General features: G+C 34.8%; 1 protein-coding gene across 9 annotated transcripts in view; it reads right to left on the bottom strand.

Annotated features, from left to right (window-relative positions):
- The window catches only part of STS (steroid sulfatase), a 112,292-nt gene that overhangs the window by 14,012 nt on the left and 73,777 nt on the right, over positions 1–24,503 (bottom strand). For all 9 annotated transcript variants that reach the window (XM_079311637.1, XM_079311634.1, XM_079311636.1 and 6 more), the window contains 3 exons: positions 23,798–23,935; positions 14,712–14,871; positions 12,082–12,203 (listed from right to left, as the gene is read on the bottom strand). In XM_079311637.1, coding sequence (XP_079167763.1) covers positions 12,082–12,203; positions 14,712–14,871; positions 23,798–23,935 — 420 coding nt within the window. The remainder of the gene's footprint in view (positions 1–12,081; positions 12,204–14,711; positions 14,872–23,797; positions 23,936–24,503) is intronic.

Here is a 24,503-nt window from a genome sequence, read left to right as displayed (position 1 = left end):
AGAGAAATGACTAGGAAATGTTTTTCTGTTTTATTCACTACCACGGCCCCTTCTAAGCATTTTTATGTTGTTCTTGACAAGGCAAATAACCTTACATATATTCCTCATCCATTGCAATGGGAAAGAAAATGGATTACATTAATATTTTCAGCTGTAAACCAGGTTTGGTTTAGCATTCAGCAGTGGTTTGCAGTAATCCTTCTTCACACTATAGTGCACTGCAAGCTGACAGACATTTATCTCAGTTTTATCTCGTGATTAATTAAAACACACTTTCTCTAACATTTCCCAAGAAGTCTCTAACTAGCTGTCATTTACCCTGAACATGTCCAAGATTAAACTCTCTTTTCAACTCTTCACTGATACCCAAAGGGAATTCCTAACTGAGGTCTTGGCACTTAGACTCTGCAGATATAAAAAGGGAACCTGAAATTCAGTCAGGATTAGAGAATAGGAAATCTTCCAACCAAAGTGCATTCAAGTGATAGCCAGGCCAGGCAGATGGACCTGCTAAGCAATTTAGCTGTCATCCAGATCTTCACCTTCACTTTGAAAGCTTTGCCTGTCCTGCTGAATCTCATAGATATTGTCTAGGTCTAACTTCAGAGCTTTGGATCACTACTTACCTGTCAAACATAAAAAGACTAAACATTAAGTATAAAAAAGGTTATCTAATTCCACAACTAGCTCTGCAAGAGCAGACCAAAATTTACAGGAGTAAGAGACCCACATACAGACTATTACACAGCTGTACAGATGTCCAAGAATGCAGTTTAAGCCTGCCTAAAGCTTCTCCTTTATGTCTCTGAGACACAATGTGTCCTCACAAAGCTTTTGCAAGCATGTAGCAGCTGATATGCAAAACCTAACAATGCAGTGTGACCAAAAAAATATCTGAGATCATTTAGGTTATGCAAAGAGATTTTTTAAATTGCCTGAAATTAGTTAGAAAGGACCAAGTATAATCATCATAGGAACTGTTCTTGTGTGTCCAGGCAGAGACTGCATTGACAGGCTCAGCCAAGCTCTAAGGGTCCCATGTTAATGAGGTAGAAACCTGTTTCTGACTCCTCCATGACATGGCAATAACACAGATTTATCAAGCCTGACATGTAGACATTGTCCTTTTAGTCATTTGCCAACATCTTAGTTTGAAAAATACCCACTAATGGAATAATACTTTAAAACATTCAAATAATTTATACTTAATTTTCTTAAGAGATGAGAATCTATAACTTTTTCACATTTAAGCTGTGTTAAAGAGAGTAATGTTGATTTTTTCATATTTTCTATATTCTAAATACAAACACTTCCCGTGGATTAAATTCTTTGAAAGACACGTGCTCAAAAATATTTTCTGAAGTACAAGTGGCACATTTACTTTTTTTTTTATTTCCACCTGCTGGTTGCTGAATACTCAAATATACTTCTCAGAACTTAGTTCAGGATTATTGTTTGGGTTTGGCTATTTTTTTTTTTTTTTTTCAAAAATCAGTATGTCTTCACCATTTAAAAGCACAGGTAGATATTAAACACTTCCTATCTAGAGACCTCAAATATTTTGGCAATATAAAAGGGAGTGAGAAGGAAGCCTTTGATAATTATCAGGAGGTACAGGCTTTTATAATCTATTTAGTATCATGTTCCCAAATTCAGTTAAAGCATTTCTCTGAACCTTTTTCTTGATTCTTACAGCCTCTCTGTAAATACCTGAATGGTTTTCTATGCCAGCCTTCTGTTGCCACAACAGAGTCCTTGCATTTGAGGCTACTCAGAGTTCTTGAAATCACCAGAACTTCTCAATGACCCAATATCTTCACTAGAGCAGAGCTGAATGAACTGAAACATATGAGAAAACTACCTGTATTCTCATATGACTTTTTGCAATTCCCAGTTGCATTTCTACCCACAGATTGATTATGTTTCCATTGACCATGAAACCAAACTGAGACATTTGTGTTCAGCATGTACTCTTGTGCTTATTAATGCACTTTGCAAGATTTTCAGGATTAACCTGAAAACTGTCAAAGTATGATCCAATAGAAATAGTTGTAAAAAAAAAAACCAAAACAGAGGATTTTTGAAAATTTTGAAAAATTCAAATATTTCAAGCATCATAATTCATTTTGCATAATGGATTAAATTTTATTATAATCCCTATTTCAAGTCTCATAATGTATTTTCTGCCCCTAAATAATGTATAAGATTAGTAATCTTTTCCTTACTCAAAACATGAAATTAGAGAATGAAAATCAAAATAATGTATGAAGTTCTAAAGTTTTCCCTCAAAGTTTAAAAGTGACCACTGCAAACAGGACTCAAAAAAAATTTTTACATTTTTTCTGTATTTGCTTTAGAAAAAAGTGAGCTATATATAACCTCAGTTTCAGCATGACATTAATAGCTACATTTTTCCTCTCCTTTATTTTCTTGATTCTACCTTTGGTCTTATTCTGCCCAGCTCTGTTAGGATAAAAGCTTCTATTTTTTTAATTTAGGTTTTTTAGCAAATTTTTTAGCAGCTTTAAGTGAAAACTTCCCGCTCACAGCATAATTCAAATTGTCTTCACTTTTGTAAAACATGCATTTCTCATCATACTTGCACATAAGTTTATGCCTTCACAGCATATATACAAATAGTCCTCACTGATGAAACTGATTTTCTCCAGAAAAAAATGGTAAGTTTTACTTGATCTCTGGCTTTCTTGTAAGTTGCTTTTTTAAACTGATCTGAATCTTCAAGAGCTGCAGTTGTTTCTGATCATAAAGCTATGTGGTCTTAGAGCCTCTGGCTATAGCTGAAAATTGGTTTTAGTAACAAATACATTGTTTTTCATCATCAAAAAAGAATTTCCAATTACAAATACTACAAGAAATCCACCATTCAGCATAACAGAGCTATCAGTATCATCCTCTATGTGTGGAAGTCATAATCTTAAATCTTTCATATAATATTTATAAATCAAAATTATGTTGGAGTATTAGGATTTAAGAAATCAGACAAAACTATGATATCACATAGAGCACCTGATACAGATACATATAAAATAATTGTTTTCGCTTCTAATTTAGATATGCTGCATAAAACAGAGAAGGATATCCTACAGCAGAGCAAATTCCATTTTTATATCAATGCCTTAAAACCCACAGTCTACCTACAGTAGACAGGAATTGAATTCTTCCATAAAACGACTTAACCATGTCTGAGACAAAAATGTAACAGATGATCAACAGCAAACAGCAATGTAGTTGCAACAAATTCCCATTTGCTAGACTGGGATAATTTGAGAGATGAAGAAGTAAACAAAGTGCATGAAAGTGCCTCCATGACCAGCTGTGGGATAAAGTGGATTTAGACCCTGAACAAACGAAAGGATTTGTAGTTTTAAGACACCATGGTCATGAAGAACTAGTGAGTCCTAATTTCAACATTTCCAGAGCTCCTAGAATTAGAGAAAACCACTTTCAAACAAAAATTCCAGAATTTTGAGACACCATTTTCAGAGAATGAGTAATTCTTCACTTAGGTTTATTTACTCACACTTTCTTGTAAAATATTTCAGTCTTCATAGTGCTAAAGTAAAAATCTTCATTAAGCCATTTATACTTTATTATTACCTCTAATGAACTTTCTGCTTATATATCATGGTACCGTTTAGCAGCTTCACCAAGTGATTAACTAACAATGCTGGCTTTTGGAAGATAATAAAGTATTTGGAGCTTGGCATTGGGTAGGGTTGGGAGGGGAACTTTGTTATAAAAAAACAAAAAAAACCCCCATGTGAATAGATTAAAACCTCACAAAATTTCAGTTCTGTAAAGAGCTAGAGTAGAGAATTCAAACTGAAATTATCAACAATACAGTAATCAAGAGATTTGAGTTCAAACTACAAAGCTTTGTGGATAAGTAGTTTTGCTGTCAAGGATATGAACTAATGCTAAGGTAATTACAAGCTTCTAGGATTGAAATTCAGTTTCTATTTGTTACCAAACAGGATCATACAGAAAGATAAGATTTACAAACTGAAAAACTACCTGTAAAAATCCTATGGCATTGAAGAGAGCCAAGATAATATATTTAAGTTAATCTTGAAGATTCTATGGAGTCTTGAAGACTCTACTCTTCTCACTGAGCAAGTGAGATGATTGAGAATCTTGCTTCTATGATATAATACCATTTCAAAATTAATGTTCAACAGATAGGTAACAGGTTGTACGTGAAAAATTAGCACACACTTAGTAATGACAAAGTTATCTTAAGGATGACTAATATTTCTTAATACTAAAAGGGTCACCTTTTCTTTATTGAATTAGTGCTAATTCTAAGTGCTAAATTATCATTATATTTATTGAGGTTTTATAGTCTTGTTGACATTTAATGTTGTGATTGAACCATGATTTCTAACTTTCCCCTTGTACTGTAAATGCTAGACACCTATTTTGCTTTAAATGTCAATCTTGAAGAGGATTGAGTAATTGACTCTCAGAGATGTTCACCTTAGAGTCCCACAACCATGAGATCATAAAATTCTCCTGAAAACTACTGAACTGCATCTGAATCATTATTTTCAATAAATTTGGGGATAAAACATTGAACAAATATGAAAACTGTAACAATGTGCAAGAACCTATTCTATACAATTTCACCTAATTTGCTTTTCTACTAGGAGGTTATTGAAAGAGCTACAATTAAAAACTACAAGTGCAAGGTAGTCTCTTTCAGTTTAAAAAAGCTTTCATATAAATCCACTACAAAATTTCTATACTAAGAATGACACAGTAAGTAACAAATTATAGAAATCTGTTTGGTGTTTCTCTGTGGGTTTTTTTCCTCCTTACTTTGTTTTAGGAAACTATAAATGCTTTAAGAAAAGATACTTGAAAAAATTGATGTGTTGCATACTCTGATACATTTTGAGACCACATAAAATAGTCTGAAAGCAACAGAAAAACCACTCTTTTCATTGAGATGTGAGCTTTTCTCAGGCTGAGAACAGTTTCACTGATTATTGAGTAATTCTGCTTGTGTTTTCTGTCCAAAGTACTGATCAGAACTTAAATTTAGAAGCAACTACATGGTACAGAGTGCACATCATCCACAGATGCAGACTGGCCACCACAGTACTGCAGCTAGCCTGCAGCCATTCTCTGTCTGCTCCTATGTTTATTTCACAGCAGGGGCTTTTTGTGCCATACTGACAAATCACCTCCCTATTGACAGCCAAGTTTCCAGGGAATTTCTCTAACCAACAGATAGTTTTCTGTATTTTCTAGGAGTAATAATATGATGTTAGAGGCTGTGGCACACAGAATAACCCATGTGGGTTGTGCATGCATTAACCACTTCCATTGAAGAACATTGCCTAAGACAACATATGCCATTTGAATCCGATTTTAAAATTAGGATGAATCAGCGCTGTGTTCTGAATGTAACATGCAAAATGCTGCAGGCTCAAATCCAACATTGAACTAAAGATATTTTTGGAAGTGCAATGCTCCAGATATAGTTAAAGCCTCACTTTTAATGTTACTTGGAATGCTGAAATAAATTTTTGAAAGTTGCAGTGCATTTTTACCTAGTCTTTTATGTGGTTGTTATTTTGACTACTGCTAAACTTATAAATAAATTAAAATATATGAGACAGTTCTCTAACTCAGATACCTTATTCTTTTTAAATGTTAGCTCTGGAGTGTACAGAAAAAATATGTTAAATTTTTTCTTTTGTACACGTCACAAATGCATGACAAAATATCTGACAGCACATCATTAAAGCTGAAGTTTAAATAGCACTGAATTATCTGCTTTAAATATATTTGCCTTTATATTATCACTGAAACCTGTCAACCTCTCTATGTTCACCAAAAACATTACTAATTTAGGCCAAGATATTTTGCATTCAATACACCAGTATGTTATGATTTCTATTTTTATTTGAAGAAAAAGCACTCTGATATGATCACTGAAAGTCTGTGGCTATAATGCCACTGTCAAAGGACATTTACCATGGTCTTTCACTGGGGGAACAGCCCACTAAGACAAAAACGTTCTTGCATCAATGTTACTACAACTAAAGAAAAAGTCTGTTCTTCCTAGCTAGAAATCTAGAATTTTTTTGTGACAACAGGACAGTTTTGTTCCTTTAAATGTTTATTCTTTCTGTTTTTATCCTTTCTCATCTGTTATTTTCTGAAAAAAGGTACGAGGTTGGTGAGATAAGATTTGATTAAAAAAAAAAAAAAAAAAAAAGCTTCTTTGTAAGGAAACAAAATGTTTCCTTGACAGCAGTGGAAGTCACATGTTAGTATCTCTCCTTTGAAGATATTGTGCAAAATAAGAAATTTCTGGATCAAGCTTCTATTAAATTTAGCTTCCTTTGTACTGTTAAGCAAAGAAAGCAACTATAACTGTTGGCATTTTCAGGGTCAATGTAAGTCTCTACTAATCTGTAACAACATCTTCTAAGTCCTTTGTTCCCCACAGTGAAGGGAAATAAACTGTAAATGGAAAAAGCTTCTCAGGGAAACCAGCAAAAAAAATAGGAAATCGTTAGGCAAGTGAATGGATTCTGCCAATGGGTCTTCTGTATATGACAAGCAGATCTCACATCTTACAAATGAAGCTGCCATAGCATTTGTTCACCCTATGATAAGGAACATGAAGAAACATTTCCTCTGTTATTACTAAGAAAGTAATAAAAAAGAAGCTTATGAGGCTTTAGAGAATGAATGATTTGAAATTTCTTGTTTATATTCAGAAAGTGGAAGCAATATTAAGAGAGATCTTTTAAACACCAAGTACTTAGGAAAAACTCTAATACTTTCTAATTCAGAGCAAACAGAACTGTTCATTTACTTTGTGGATGTCTGAATAACTACATTTCTTAGATGCACTAAGAAGACCAAACAAGGAAGGACAGGCATTTACAAACAAGTGTTTTAGCACCACATAGCACTGCAAAATCCCCCTTATATACACATTAATGCATTTCTATTTGCTAGACACAACCACTAGATTCACCTACCCTCACACTGAGAACTTGACTGTAGAAAAAACAGTTCAAGCTGGTCCTAGAGCTTTATAGAAGTTTTCCAGTTTTTGTTACTTGTCTAAACTCCAACTCCTGTGTTTTTCCTCTGAGTACAATATTGTGCTCACAAGTCAGTGTTTTAATCACATTAATTCATTTTACAGTTTTTAACTATTAACATTGAATGTGATATTTAAAAAAATTAAGCTAAGAATGGCAATAAATTTATAAGACAAGCCTTACCACCCATTAAAGCATGCATAACACAGGGCTTTTGAGAGGCAAGAAGTGGAAGGTATTCCTCATATTTAATTTCTTCAGAAACAGGTCTTATTTTTAACTCAATTTCACAAGAAAGGTTGTGCACTTGTCCAAACCTAGAAGTTGTTACAAAATAACTCTTCTAAGCAGATTTTTCATGTTTTGTCCTCTCTTTATTATGACTCCAATGTCTTTAGTCAAACTAAGTCTGGGAGAACCTCTTAAAAACCCAAAAACAATATTCTGTAAATTTATCCTGTATATTCAGTCTGAAAACTACAAACCAACATATTTCTCTCTCATTTACTTTTTATTTGTTTTAACTTTAAATTTTTACAGCTAATTCAGCTAAATACGGTCGAAAACAGGCCAAATTCATGACTAGAAAGGGCCTATAACCCCTAGCCATGGAATAAAATATGTCTCATGAGATACTGTTGGATGCTGGAGAACATTGCAACAGCTAGAAATCAGAGTAGCTGTGAATTCTGTGATATTACAGAAAGAACACTGGTGAATTGATTGGAATAATTTCAGTAATTGAGGTAGATCACAACATTCAAGAAAGTCTATATAAACACTAATTGAAATGTATCTTGTTTGTTAAGTGAAGCAAAGTGGGAAATTTCTATATAAAGCTTTCCAGTGAATTTCTACTGTCTTTAAAATTCATTATATTTACATGATAAGCTAGTTTGGCTCTGCAGTCTAGTCTGCTTCCATTGAATGTGCCATAGAAAATAGGTTTTTTGCATATTTTTCTCTTTTTTTTCCATATTCCACTGAATAACTAAATCCATTTTAAAATAGAACAGATGAAGTGCTGCTAGTAAAGTCATTCTAGCATTTATCAGAAACATTAGTCCATTTTTATCAGCAGTACGAAAATACTGTGAGCATCATTATTTCTTTATAATGAAATTCCATTATATTTCTCAGTGTTCATTACACAGCATTGCAATATATTTCCTCCTTATCAAATCAAAATTTTGCACAGAATCAGTGCAATCTGAAAGATGCAGTTTCATTCAACTATAGATTTGCCCTGTTTCTGATTAATCCTCCCCTTATAATTAAGTTGTCATAGCAATGCATTTTTAATAGTACTGATTCATATGCCAGTAATATTCTAGAGACAGAGTTCTTGGTATTTTATTCTTTTTTTACACTCAGTTGTGCTAAATTATAAAGTTAGCAAACACAAAAGTACTGGTCAACTTGCTCAAGCAGAAGAACATGTGATCAGACTTACAACAGGCCAAAGTATCATTTGACATACATCACAGAAATCAACACAAAATTTTGGGTGGCTCAGCTCAAGAAAGTAAAAACAGATCCCACATCTGTTTTATTTTAAATATAAATACTTAATGATTAAAAATTACTGAATGCTTTAAAAAATAGGTGATTACACCCTTCTAGGAAGAAAGAAAATGTAGTGTTTTTTTTCTAAAGGTGTTGCTTTCATATATTGGTATTTTGATGGTACAATGGGAATTAACTATACTTTTTACATGTCATCCTCCCTGTATTTTTAACACACATATTAAATTACAAATATTTGTAAGGTTTCAAAATAAAATGAAATCATCCTTCAAGGACTAAGACTACACATCTTGGCTGTTTCCAAGGCAATTATAGCAAGTTGGACTCAATGATCCTTGTGGGACCATTCCAACTCAGCTTATTCTGTAACTCTCTGATTCTGTGAAGTATCACTATGCACAAGCCTGTGAGAGCAAAAGAAAATTGCCTGATATTTCATTTGTTCTTTTTTTAAAATTCGGAATATGAAGAATTATGCGTGTTGTTTTCTAGCATGAGGTAGAATGTGAGTCAAAATGACACAAAGAAGAAATGGTTTTAGTTTCTTCCTGTGGGTGAGAAAAATGAAGAAAAGAGAAAAAACCCAAGAGGTTATTTTCCTCATGATTTTCTAGAAAGCACAAGTTTTAAATTCTGATGACTTGCTTGAGAAGATCATTGCGTACCACACATCCTCTAAAAGATCCTTCAAAGGACTGATGAAGGGGAAAGTACATTGTGAATGCAATAACTGACCTAACTAATATAACTTAATGAAGATGTGTATTGATTTGGTTATGAGGAACTCTTATCCTCTAAATATATAAATGCAAAATGGTAATTGTTCGTTCTGAAGTTTCTGACCTTCCCTGAATGATGTGAGAAACATGCCTGCTTAATACAGACTAGAATCTTGCAAGCAAGGGAAAGATGTGCAATTACCAAACATTTAATATACACTACATTTGCCTGTTTCATGTATATTTTAAGAGTTAAAAATTAAACCAAAAAAAGGGGGTTTGGACTGAGGCACAGTGGAAATCTAATAATGGCAAAGATGGAGTTACTAAGGGAACTGTGGGGTGATGGAGTTAAAAAGGGACCAAATATCTAAGCAGAGTTTAGCTTCCCTCTCAATTCTTGGTATATACATTTTTCCTGAGGATCAAAGCTAGTTGTACACTTTGAGTGTCTAGAAAAAATAGTGGAATATACAAGACGTCAGTGCCATGCAAACTGAGACTTCCCAGAAAATAAATCTCATGATATATGCATTAATAAGTGCATATACACAACATAGGTACCATTACTTTGTACTTTAATCAATAAATACATACATCACATTTTCCTTAACTGTTCTAAGCTTACTCCTCTAAGCTATTGTTGCTTTGTTCTTCAATAATTGCATCTTTGAAATGAATAGAAATTACATGTTTAATGAAGGAATGAGCAGTCTAGTTGGACAACTGGGTTAGGGACCATTACCAGAGATGTGCAGAAGATGCTGAACATGATGTGAAGCCCTCACAGAGGACTGGTACATAAGATAATGGAGAGGAGTATCTGGCTATTGTCTGCTCTCACTACAATGTAAACTTACAAGGCAGAATATAAAAAACCCTTTGTGCTTGTTTAGTCTGAAATAGAGCCTATTTTCTTCACAGTAGATACTATGGGGCTGGGCTTTGACTTGTGCTGAAAACAGCATTGATAACAGGGATGTTTTATTTATTACTCAGCAAACAAGGCTCTTCCACCTCTGCCCCCACCCCTCTAGTGAGCAGGCTGGGGGTGCACAAGGAGCACTTGGTGGGAGCTCTGCTGGGACAGCTGACCCCAACTGACCCAAGGCATATCCTAGACCAAAAGACATCATGTTCAGCATAGAAAACTGCAAAATAAGAAGCAAGAAGGGATACTGAGTGATGAAATCTGTTTCCCCAAGCCACCACTATATGTGATGGAGCCCAGCTTTCCTGGAGATGGCTATACACCTGCCTGTAAATGGGAATAATGAAAAAATTCCTTGTTTTGCTTTGCTGACGTGTGGCTTTTGCTTTATCTATTAAACTGTCTTTATCTCAACTAATGAGTCTTCTCTCTTCTACCCTTCCACCTCTCTTCCCCATCCCAGAAAGAGTCACAGAGTGCCTCTGTCAGACTTAGTTGCTATCTGGAATTAAACCACAACAACCCTCTGTACAAAAGCCAGCCCACTGTCATGAAAATGCTATTGCCAGATTCTGAATGGGCTTTATCATTTGAATGCCTTGGAGAAAGAAATAATCACACCCTACATTGCTATTGCTCATCCAGCAAATCCCCTAGACTAGTCCCCCACAGTTGCTCACATTCACTTCCTATCACATTCCCCTTCAGTGAATAATAATGGTGACCATTCCCTCAGACAAGGGTTGTATCATCTTGCAAAGGTGTATGTTTGAGAAAAACAGCTTCTCTGCCTACTTCTCTCATCGTGATGCAGAATAACTTCATCCAATACCAGATACAAAACGGTTCTAGATCTGATTGCTTCGTACTACCTTATGATTATTTATCAAATGCAAGACATAGAGGCACAGTAATGGTAAATAAATATTATATGTAATATTTCCTCTTTTCCTACTTTAAAGTCCATGACATGTAGAGAGTCAGCCTACAGATGACCAAGAAGACAGTTTCCAAATACTTTAAGTTTGCATATTGACTATTGAATAAGTCCTTTCCAAAACACTTAAATAAAAAATTTCTAAGCCAAAGCTTGTTTTGGATCATTATTTTGAAGATGTAACACAAGTCATCACTTTCAATGTCAACTGAGATGTGACAAATGTGTGTTTAACTTCATTCAGCACAAAGATTTTTACAGAAAGGGAAATATGCTTTGGTTAATGAGGAAGATGCTACCAGAAAAAGTGACCTGTTAGGTAAAAAAGAGCAAATCAGTGAGAAATGCTTTTCTCCTTGGCCCACAAAGTAGAATTATGTCCTTCATAAAAAGCATGAAGAAGGACTCTATAATACTATATCCATTTATTGGATAATTATGACTTTGACTCAGTGATTCTTCTATGTTTTGTTATCGGGATAATAAAAATGGTCTGGCTGACATCATACTTCTGCTGTTATTCAGCAAACTGTCCTATTACCTGTGCATTTTTAGGACAATGTAAGAGTCTATTACTCTTGTATGACTACTTCATTCTGTTGCACAGTCTCTCTCTCATGAAGGTTTAAAAAAAGGACATTTTCAGATACTACAGGTCTCAGTATTACATTCATATGTAACTAATACATAACAACAAAATAATGTCAAACAGTGACATAGTGAAGCAAAGACAAAGACAAAAGCGAAAGAGAAGGAAAAAGGTTAGATACTTTAAACAACTTTTTTGTTACTATAGCCCAAGGCTTCCTCCTGATTCCTTTCAAGCTGCAATAAAAATTATATTAAATATTTAAAATGTGAACAGTCAAATTTACTTACTGTTTCCTGGATGCCAACGCACTGCATTTAAATATGCATTGCAGTAATGGAAGAGAAATTCATGCTTAGATTGAGTAACCTTTCCTTGAAGTAAAGGTAGAAGATCATGTCCATCAATAACCCTGAGTAAGAAAGCATTTCAAAATCAGAAAAATAACTCAATCCTCACTTTCCTACCAAGATATTATAACTCTGCTCATCTGCTGCTTAAAAAAACCCCAAATCTGAATGGCCACCTCCAATTGGTCAATTTGGAGAAAAATGTTCAGGAGCTCTTCCCTTTGATTTTTGCATTACCTAAGGAAGCAATTTTACATTTTGCCATTATGAATAGTTCCAACTCCTTTTTATTTCACTTCTGAGAAAGTGAACAAACATAAGTGAATAAATTGCTGCAATACAGTCCTTCAATATACTTGTTCAAGTTTTTGAGAGTAGTCTGGCTAAAGTAACCCTAAAACTAGAAAAAATATGTTGTTCTGTGCTAGCATTCTCAGAAGTAGTGGTAATATCTTAGTCCAGAATGTTATGTATGCCAGAATTTAAAACAGAAATGGCAATTTCAAATTTGAAAATTAACGGTTTAAATATCCATTTATCAACTACACACACACACACACACACACACACATACACACACACATACACACACTACACACACACATAAATATACATAAATTCTCTAAATGCTGCCAGACAATTTGATCATGCTTTGAAGGAGTCAGTTATATTTAAGTTAAAATTAAGTTATAAAAAATAAGCAAGACTTTTAACTGTTTCCCTAAGTTAAACTTTTGAATTGCTGACATCAGCTGACAGGGAAGAAATCACAAACTGCATTTTTGACCTGGTATGAACTACATTTTTTTCAATAAGTTTTATAGGAAATTATTTTTTGCCAGTATAAAGATCAGCAAGCAATTCTTTCTCAAGCATTTTGAGTAACATCCCACAAAATTTTTTTGAAACTTATAAAAATTTTAAGAGGACTATGTTGATTTTCATTGACTTTACATACATAATAATTTCACTACCATTAAATAAAACATTTTCCATGTCAGTGTAACTACTACAAGACAGGTACTAAGTTTACTTTTTTAAGTCGAATGTGATGATTGAAATCTTGTCAGCAAAAGTATGCAACAAAGCCATTGAGAGAAGCACTCTTCTCAAAGGATGGGCAGGCAACTTCCTGGAATTTTGAAAACTACCCTGTCTGATAACTGCCATCTGGATGAATCCCTGTCTGTGGGGGTCTGTTGAAAAAGAGTCTTTCCCACTTTCAGTTTTTCATGTTTTCTTGCCTGAGTAACAGATTCTTGTCTTACAAGCTTGCTCATTAACAGATGCATGTCTGTCGAACACTTGCTGTTCTAGAGCCTTTTGACCTGCTCCCTCACAGTGACAGAATATTAATTATATTATTTTTTCTAATTTCTCAGGAAGAATTCTGTGGAGCTATAAGAACTCAGCTGCTGGAACAAAAACATTCAAGCTAGTCCATGATCTAAGATGAAACAGTACTTATGGCATCAGTCTAACACAGAAGAATCACAGTGGAGCAACCTACAAGTGGAAGTTACACAAGTGTATTTGAATTTCTGTAACAGAGATCAAAGAAAACATCAGTACTTAGCATTCACTCAAGCAATATGAAAACAAAATGCATAAGATCTGCCACATAATGAACAATCAGAACTTCTGAGGTTCGACAGAATTGCTGCTTGTAGAGCATCTCTCAGGACCAACCTGACTAATCTTTCATGCCTTAGACTTGTCCTGCCCTGCCATTTCCTTCAAACACTCAATGAATAATCATTAGCAGAGTGACTCTGCTCACCACTGGGCTTCCCCATGTGGATTCTTGACGCTTTGTGCTCAAAAGCTGTTTGTGAGTCACACATGTGCTCAAAGCATATGCATGTGAACAGGTTTCTCCACTCACTGGATTTGGATACCAACAGCTTTTAGGCAGAGGCACCTTGCCACTGAGATTGTGTATCTCTCAGACAAGAAAAAGCCTGAGGACATAGCAGTGTCAGGAGAGCATCTTATGAATTGTGGAAATCCAGTGGCTTTTCTTATCAGGCTCCAAAACTCTGAATGGAATTATTTGACTAACTGGGTACTAGAGAAAACAAAAACAAAAACAAAACAAAAACAAAAACAAAACAAAAACTCCCAAACAAAACAGCGAGAAAAGCCTAGCTGACATTTTGACATATTTTGTGATATTAAGATGGTCAAGGCTTAAGCTCATGAAGTCTAAAGTAATTTACACATAAAGGTTTGTTTTCCACCAATTCACTTATGCAGAACAGAACCTTTTTTGATGCATTCATCTTTGCTTTTAGTAAGTAATTCCAAGTTTGATTTGACAGTACATTACTCTGATGGTATTCTGCTATCTTTTTGGCGCTTGGTGCTTGTTCTGTGAGTTAAGCAGAATTTAAATAAAACATTTCTGTAAAATATTATCAGCATGTCAATATGAAAAGAAACAACACAATATTGCAAGTATAAAATCTAGTTTCCTATTTACATTTTCACCTCTGTCTGAATAGGTATCACCAGAATGTATAAAATACTCATGACACTTTCTCTAAAACAGAGATGACTACAGAGCATACCTGTCAGAGGGTAACTGTGCATCGGCAAGTTTAACTATGGTAGGAAAGATATCCATGTTACTCGTTGGCTCATCAATAGAGGCACCAGCCTGCACCACTCCAGGCCAACGGAGAAGACCTGGCACACGAATGCCTCCTTCCCAGTTCGTTGATTTTCCACCTGAAAAAAAATAGTTTTGTTTTCTAAGAAATCAATTTTTTCTTAGATAATGTCACCCCATAAGATTAACTTTCCAAATATTAAACATTCTGTCTAGCTAGAATCTTCCCATTAGACATATTTATCCTATACTTTCTAGATATTCTACCTTCTCACTGTAAATTTACCAATATGTACTAGACAGAGCTTATAAAATGCAATTAAATGACACAAAAAAGTAGCTGTTAGGATATTAAAAAACACTTTACTGGAACCTTCACATAGGAATTGGCCTAGATAGTGTGCCCCATAGATATGTAAACCTATAACCAAAAAACAAGAATCTAAAAAAGAGTTGTACCTAGATGTCTGAGGTATGAACCCAGAGAAGGTACATGATATTTTATTAAAAATGGTGCATAATGACTTTACATGGAAGAAAGTACAAATTTAAGTATGCTACTGAATCCTCCAATTCCATGCATTAGAAAGAAATACATTTCAGTGATGGAAACTTTCAGGATGCTGTGAAGAAATGTTTGTGTTCTAAACGAGTTGCATCAAATGTACTATCAGCTGATTGCATTCAAGTGTCTTGAAGTCATTTACTGCTCCTACAAGATCCATCACTGCCCAGTCCTCCCAATACCTTTCTCAGAAGGGCAATGAGTTTATTCTATGACAGGATGTTCACCATTACTGAATAACTAACATGACTGTATGAAGAGGCATCACAAATGCTATTACCAATGCCCTGCACATTTGTGACTATGTAGAGCACTTTAGGGTGACCTTTGAAATTAATACATCACTTGAAAAAGAAACCTTTGTTAAATAGATGGGGTTTGGATATGGTTAAACATGGTCAGGGACATTTGGAAATAAATTAAGATATTTTATACAATTAAAATGTCTGGAAAAACAGAATATATGGGTTGGACTTCTGCCAGTAAATTAATCAAATAGCAATACAGGACTACTTTTTCCTGTATCTCTCTTTTTCAAGTAAAAAAAAAAATAAAATAAATACAACAAAGTATTTCAATAGCTCTGTTTCCTCAGCATCTTGAACACCCAAAACACCTCATAGATGTCAATACCCTTAGTATTAACCCCTTTGTTACACATGCAATTTACCGATTTTTCAATGACCTTTTCCGTTTCAGCAAAGGGGGTCCAGAATCCACCTGGTTTTCTACAGGATTTTCACTGTTTGTAAAGGAAAGTAGTAACTTCAAGACAGACAATCTTTTTTGTATATATTTACCTTTTCCTTTTCTTGTGACTGAAAGACCATTAGCACATGATTCTTTGTTATATCAGATTTTTGCTTAATTTTTTTCACTGGCTTCATCAGAATTCATAATACTGAGTAGTCAGGGACTCATCTAGTCAGACATCAGAAAAGTTAGATTTTCTAATATTCAGCCTTATGCCAAGTGACAATATTTGCTGGTTTGTTTCTTTAAAAAACAGTGTCATTATCAGATCTCAACAGGATTATGAATCTTCTAGAACACTCTTAAAAGTTTACTGCCATCGCTGAGGTAAATACCATTCTCATGATCAAGACTGTGACTACCAATTCTAAAACTCAAGAATGAGATGCATGCCCTACTTTTGTTTACATTATAGTAAAATTTTATTTTCAAAACACAACTCTCAAGAAAATGTAGACTTAAATTCATAAAGTGGTATTTGGTAGGATGTAGAACACCAATCACCAGAAGGAAGTGCTCACCCAAAGGTATGCTGATCAATTGTTAATATTGTTGGGTCAAGATCAGTGTATATGTCAATAGGCTGTGTCCATCTTCTGTAGAAAAGATTACTCCATCCTTGTACGACAGTCATTAAGTTAAAGTTTGGTGGGAATTAGGTGTTACACAGCAGGAAAGATTAATAACCTGACTGAGCTACGGTGCACAGAAAACCCTGCTGAGTGGGAGTTGTTAAATCCAAATAAAAATTCAAGCATAAGGCCATAAAATTACAAATATCCTCCAATTAACATACTTTTAGTGAACAGCTACACCAGGGAGGTGATTGAGTTCATGAGCCAGATCCTATTTCTGTGTACACATGACTGGAGCTTTATGACAGAATGGTTATCAACAGACAGACAACACTAAGAGTTGATCTATACCTGAGGTAGCTTAGATACAATGTTCCTTTTATTTCTGTATGCCTGTCTGAATCTAATATGAGTGCTAGCTGGACTGGATGCTCAAATAAAGTCTAGCTATACTGCTGTCTCCTGTGTAGTCTGAAGACAGAGAAATTTCAAATAAGTGGTATTCTCACATATGCTAGAGTTCTTAAAACCTAGATATTTGGTTGCTTTCACAGCTCTTAGGCTCACAGTACAATTTTCTTGAATCAGCAGAAAAGGACAGAAAAATTGCACGTTACCCAAGCACAAAGGAGCACTCCACAAACTCTGATGCCCTGCTGTAAGGCAGAAAAAGCAAAATGGATTCCACAGCAGGGCTTTCTCCTCACTTACGTCTATGAAGAAGTGACTGCTGTTTTCCTTTCAAAAGGCTAATTGGAGCATAATTTTTTTTTACATCTCTTCAGACTGGGAATAGCAGGGAATCAGGGCAGGAATTACAGGTCATTGCAGAAGACTGTCTTCTATTATCTCTGCTTATGTGGTGTTCATTTTTGTTAGAATTGTGCTTAGTGACTGCAGGTGCTTAATGCCATCACATGATTACAAATCCCTGGACATTTATCATCTTTAAAACTATAGCTGTTGAACTTTGTTCAAGTTATCTGCATTCTTTTTTCCTTAAATATAAAAGAAATCAAGGATTTACTACTGATGCTTGAAACACGTAGCAAACACCTAGATGGCTAATAAAACTTAACAAAAATAAAACACAAGTCATTATTTTGAAACAAAAATCTCTTGATATTTAAGAACCTGGCTCATTAGTTTTGTATTTTGCTCAGACTTGACAAAATAGAAACAGAGAATAGACAGCAACCTAGTAACCTGTATGCCTTGCAAACACGAGGCAACCTTTCCTTTGTGTTATTTTTGTTCTCTTAAATTCTTCTAAAAATGTTTTTAAAACTGCACAAAACACACCAGGCTGTATTTTCCTGCCTAGTTATTTGCACTTTCTGAGTAGTTCCACCTTTCAGTGTTTTATTGAACAATAGTCTACCTTCATCTTTCCTGAAAAATCTGCAGGAGCAGGCAAAATACAGACGTAACTCTCTGCAGTCATCCACAACATGATGTCAAATTTTCATTTTAACCTCATTTCAAATCTTAGCTAAAAGAATATATCTTTTTTTTTTCCCCCTGTGGTTTAAATTGACTGCTATTACCTAACTCTGGCAATAGAGCTTTTACAAAGGATGATATATAAACGTGAACTCTGCAATAAATCACTATTAACATTATGAATGATGTTTGATGAAAACTATTTTAAATAACTTTCTTAAATCACCTGGATTTTAACCATACTACCCTTTCCTTAATATATTCTTCTAAAAACAAAGCTTCCAAACCCAATTTATCTCTTGAATGATAGAGAAACACAAAGATATTAATTATTCTACCCATTTATACTGACTTTATGCCAAAAATATAAACAATCAAAACTGATTACTATTGTCTACTTTATAAAATGGTTTAAAAACAATTTATTTTCAATGACAAATTTACTCTTTATTTTACTGATTTTAAACTTGTTTCATATCCCATTTTTATTAACCTTTAATCTGAGCTATTCTTGTACAGGTGAATAGAATAGATATGGCTCATTTGGACATTTCTCATTTAACATTTCTTCCAATCAAATGAATTATCTCTGAGGATACTTTGTTTCAGTCAAAATTACAAGATGAGTTGATTATTTAAAAATCTGGATCACTTCAAAGAGACTATAAAAGTACAGTACCTTTGAAAAAAGGTCAACTACTGCTTTCTTTTAAGTCAAAAGTAAACTCCAACAAATATCACTAGATAGGCTGTGATAGATAGCATGATTCCTGGGGCCAAAGTAATGGTCAGCCTGATTTCTCTGTGGCTTACAGGATGAAAAAGGTTTACTAACAGCTTTAAGAAACCCTGCTGAACTAACTTATCACTGGAGTATATAAACTTGTTTTACAGTAATAACTTTTTAAAAAATATTGGGTATTCATTTCTTGTTTTGGTCTCACACGTGTACTAGACTTTTAAAAAAATCTGGGTCTAAGTCCTTAGGAAGCATTTTTTTTTTAATGGGTATTAACAATAACTATGATAATACCTATTTCTATGGCACAGAACATTTAAAATGAATGCTGTTAATACAGTTTGGCTTTATCAGTGCTTGGCTCCACTTCTGTTAGCAGCAGAACTCTATATTGTGCAAAGTGCTTCCTGAGGACAAAGAAAGACTGTTTCTAATGCAGGTCTGAGGTACAGGTACATATCCACAAGACAGTAAGATGTGAGGAGATTGAACAGAAAATCCCATATGTGATGAAATGGGACAGATGTCAACAGTGACAGCGAGGGGGGACTTGTACTGTCTGCATATGTACCAGTGAAATACTATAATGAAAAAAGTGTAAGGAAGTTTTTATTACCTTCATTGTTCACTGCTATGAATTATGTATATATATAAATATAAATAAATAAATAAATAAATAAATAAATAAATAAATATTTATATATATAATCACACTAAGGCTAATACAATAAATTACTCACTGAGAAACTAAATAGAGATTATCACAAAATAAGTAAATTTAAAATCTCAGGGTACCAAAGAAGAATGCAATAGCTTCCTTTAAATCAGTCATCTTATACATCTTGCTAATATACAGAAAATTCTATTAATTTATTTATTCTACTCATCTTATTTGAAAATAGAAACCCTAAGTATTTGGAAAAACTAACTTTATTTCTGCTCCTAAAGGAAAGCTATAGTGACTAGGTCAAATGCACATGCTTCAGTGAGGCAGTTAGTGAAAAACACCTAAGAAGAAGTCAATGCAGGTATCCTGGAAATCATACACACAAACAATACCTTAATGTCTATACTTTGAACAGACAAATATCATAGAACTGAAAAAAAAAAAAACCCGGAAAAATTACATAGAAAGTTTTAAGAGGATACTTGAGTTACACCTATTACTTTCCATATTTCAATATAAAATTGTTAATATCAATGTATTAATTAAATTTTAATATTTTTATTTAATTAAAATATTATCTAGTACAAATCCCAGGGGGTATTTCATAAGTTCAAGTAAGAAGGCCTTCAGTTGTTGAGAAGAAATTCTTACTAAAATAGCCACTACTTTTTTGTTTTAGAAGCTGTATCTAGATTTAAACCTTTGAAAGGTCTTTGACAAAGACCTTCAGGAACTGGAACATTAATCATGGGTTAGGAGACAAAGGATTGTCATGAATCAAAATCTGACAGACAGGAAGCAAAAAGAGAAAACAAACAGCCTGGGATCCTTTGCAAAAATACCCAAAAAGAATAGGAAGGTTACATGATGTTACATTTTGTTAGGAACCTTACTATTTTAGTATATTTACTTCAGTTTGAAAAGGAAGTAATTTCCATGGGAAAATATCAAGAAATTAGAGACAAGTGAAAACTCACCAGTAAACATCATAACAGAGATGGAGAGACAATTATTTTCTGAATTCTGCCTCTGCAAAGAAGCACTGTAAAAATTTACAAAACAAATCTAAACTAGGGAAGATTTAAAAATTTTCCCTCCTTTATGCTGTATCAATGAGGAAATGTTATTAAACTTCAAGATGTTGCATGAAATTTGCAACTGTCCCATTTCAAAATGGTAAATAAAAGCACTGTGTTCTCATGGACAAATAATAGAGGCTATACACAGACTTTAGAAAGAATCAAAGTGTAAATTTATCTTTATACAAAAAAAAAAATAATTAATTTGAAGAATCTTTGTGGAATATAAATTGTCAGGATTCACATCTTAAACCAAGGTTCATATTGTCTAGGACTAGAATTTTGTTAGGGATTTCATTTACTGCACAGATCCTGATAACCTATAATCAGAAAAAGGCCACTGAAAAGAGATTTTGATCCATCACTTCACTATTACTACATAATTTCTTCTGAAAAGGAATACAACAGAAATAAACCAGACTATGTATGACAGCAATTGGTTAAACACTATGTTAGCTCTGGTTTCTAATTCCAAGGGCTATCCAAATTTATGGTGAACTGTTCTGTAGTTAGAATCCAGAGTAATAAAACCTTCAAACAGCAATTTCCACTTTTTTCATCGAGTTTTGCAGCACTAGCTTAACTCTCCAAACCCCTCTTAAATTTTATTATTGGTGCTTATTTGGCTAGGTATCAAGAGAAATTAGAGAGTTAGAATTGTGGAGATCGGTTGAGAGCTTTTGATTTTAGAGCAGAACTAATTATTGCTGAGCATACTGCTCCAGCTCTGACAAGAGGGTTAAGTGGCTTGATTCATATTTGCATTCATACAGCACTCAGATACAAAAAGATAAGTAGTGGAGATTGACTAGCAGAGACAGGGAGGGAGAAAGGATGTGTATGTCTCACAGGTTTTTAAACTACACACCACAGGAAGCAAATTCCTGATGTGTGCACACAAAAGCACAAGTGTGTCCTTTGCTTTTTTAGGCATATTGCTGTATCAGAGCCTGAGTCTTGGGGCTTCACAGCTCTGGTTGTCATTAACTCTGCCAGAGATGCACAGACACTTTTCATCACATGACTTTTAATCTGAATATATTCCTATGTATGAAAATCACTAGTTATGCAATTAACTGATCATTTCTACTTAAATCCTTTTGAACATGATGCATAATACACCTGTTAAATTAAGGACTGATTTTGAGATGGAGAGAGTGGAATATAAAGCAGAACACATATTTTAAAATGTTGAAAGTATATTCAACTAATTGCATGGGTCTTTTAATTTCTTTTTCTTTTATTAAGAACGTCTTCCATCAAATAATAATTTTCTTACATTGTGATTGTTTTCTAACCCATTTGTCAGCACAGCACAGGTGTTAATTGCAAACCAATCAATTTTTCCTTTTTTTTTTTTTTAATAGAAGCTCCATTATTACCCAACCAAATCTATCAATCAGATTTTTTTCTTGATCCAAGTAAGATCTACCTCAAGTTTTCCTCTGCACTGTAAGTATGAATATAAAATTTTGCAAGGCTGGAGAGAAAAGACTCCATTTAATCAAAGTTTCTGAAGAAGAAATATTCCCAAGTGTATTTTTTCCTTTCTCATAATTTATCCTGCACCTTATGTCTGGCACTCTAGAAGGCAAATATTTTTTAGAGCTTCTAAAACACCTCAGGCTGTGCCTACGGCTACAGATATGTAACCATATGGTTCCTTAATTACTTAAATCACTATGCAAGGTCTATGTGCTAACGTTCAGGATACATTTCACTCTGGTGTTAGCCCAAGGGGACCCATCTGATAGACAGACCTCATGACTTTGGCGTTCCTTGTTTTTCTTGTGTAGCATTTCGTTTGAAGCTCTCTTAAAATTTCTCAGATACCTACTGACTAAAAACTGTGGGGTCCTCTTGCTTTAAAACCTCTCTGTATGGTTATTGCTTACTCTATATGCCTGAATTTTTCCCTTTTTGAAGTCTTGCAGGTGATATAAATCTGCAAGAGTGGAAGATTGTGTGACCATCAAAAGGGACTTTGATAGCCTTGGAGAAACGGGCCAAAAGGAACCCCATTAAGTTCAGCAAAGAAAATAACCAAGTCCTGCATCTTCACAGCAGTAACCTCTAGCAAAACAAAGGCTTTGGAGTAACTGGCAGGAAAGCAGCTCTGCAGAGAGGGACTGGAGGATTCTAATGAGCAACCAGCTGAACACAAGCCAGCAAGGAGCCCTTCTGGCAAGGAAGGAGAACATGACCCTGAGCTGCATGAGGATGAACGCTTCCAGCAAGTCCTGTTCTCTGCTCAGCACTGCTGAGACATACCTGGAGCACTGGCTCCAAGTGCAGAATTCCCCAGTACAAGGAATGAGCTTGAAGGGAGGTGATGAGTGATTAAGAATTGAAGCATTCAACATATGAGGAGAGGCTGAGAGAGAAATTCATCCTGGAGAAAAAAATGCTTACCAGGATCTTATCCATCTGTAGGGATTACACAAGTTTATCTGAGTAAAGAGGACAGAGCTCAACTCTTTTCAGTGGGGGGGCACTGACAGGACAAGAGGCAATAGGCACCAACTAACCACAGAAAATTCCCTTTAAACATAAGAAAAGGAGGGTTTTTTATGGTGACTTTGATCAAACAGTAGAGAAAGTTGCCCAAGGAGGCTATGAAGTTTCCATCACTGGCGATTTTCATAACTTGACTGGACACGATCCTGAACAACGTGCTATAGCTGACTTTGCACTGCAGAGGCTGGGATTGCAGACCTTGAGAGATGCCTTCCAGGCTCAACTACTATGAGATTTTGTAGTTCTGTGATACTATATATATATATATATATATATATGTGTGTGTGTGTGTGTGTAAAACCAAAACAGACAGACAAACAAACAAACCCCCCCAAAAAAAACCCCAACAACAACAGAAAGGAGACTTAAGGAAAATTTACTTTGTTATCTCTGCAACTAAAAGTTTCAAGTTGCCTGAATGACTTTCCAAAAATTGCTGGATTTCTTTGATCTTGACCCCTGAAATATGAGTGGAAAACAAATTATACAGACTCTACCTAGAGAAAGAATGAAAAGAAACTAATCTCTTATAAAGAGATAAGACGACACATTAAATTTCATTTAAAAGAATAAAAACAAACATTCTTACTCTATTTTGATTAGATCAAAGATTTTGACCTTGGCCACAGAGTACATTACAGTTTTGGTGCAAACCCAAGGAGATGCTTTCCTCTTGCATTTTTCAAGAACAATCAGAGGATACTCACCTTTATATATGCCATTGTATCCTCCATGGACTTCTCCAGCACTGGAGATTTCTTCAACATGAGCCCCTTGGTCAGATGTAAAGTACACAAGAGTTTTTTCACTCAGATTATGCTTCTCCAGCACATCCAGAACATGCCCTAAGTGAAAAACAAAGACAAAAAAACCCCAAAGGACATCTTTAAGAATCACAGAATGAACTAGGTTGGAAAAGACCTTTGAGATCATCAGGTCCACCTATGACCTAATCTAGCACTTCTTCCTCAACTAAACCAACTGAGTACCATATGGAGTCTTTGTCAAACGTGTCCAAGGAAGGTAACTCCACCACCCTGGGCAGACAATTCCAGTGCCCCATCACTCTTTCAGTGAAGAGGGTTTTTTTTGGTGTCTAACCTAAACTTGCCTGGTGCAGCCTAAATCTGTGTCCTCTTGTTCTGTCAGCTGCTGCAGGAGAACAGTTTGTAAAGTTAGTGCAGAAGGCAATCTGTCCAAATGAATTATAGCTGTGCTGTTTACTGAGGAGTGGAAACAGCCTTGCCTGCCCAAAGAGGGCATAAAAGTGTGGGCTATATGTTATAGAAGTGTGGGCTACTTGGCCATAAGCTGGAGTTTGAGATTTGGGGTTTGCTGGCTGTGAGGAGGTAAGGGAGATGTGGCCATGTAAGGGACAGATAAGGTAAGAAAATGATGTGTGAGGGACAAACA

The sequence above is a fragment of the Erithacus rubecula genome (assembly GCF_903797595.1).
Source record: "Erithacus rubecula genome assembly, chromosome: 1".
In the NCBI taxonomy this organism is placed as follows: Eukaryota; Metazoa; Chordata; class Aves; order Passeriformes; family Muscicapidae; genus Erithacus; species Erithacus rubecula.
This window is presented reverse-complemented; position numbering and strand designations above follow the sequence as displayed.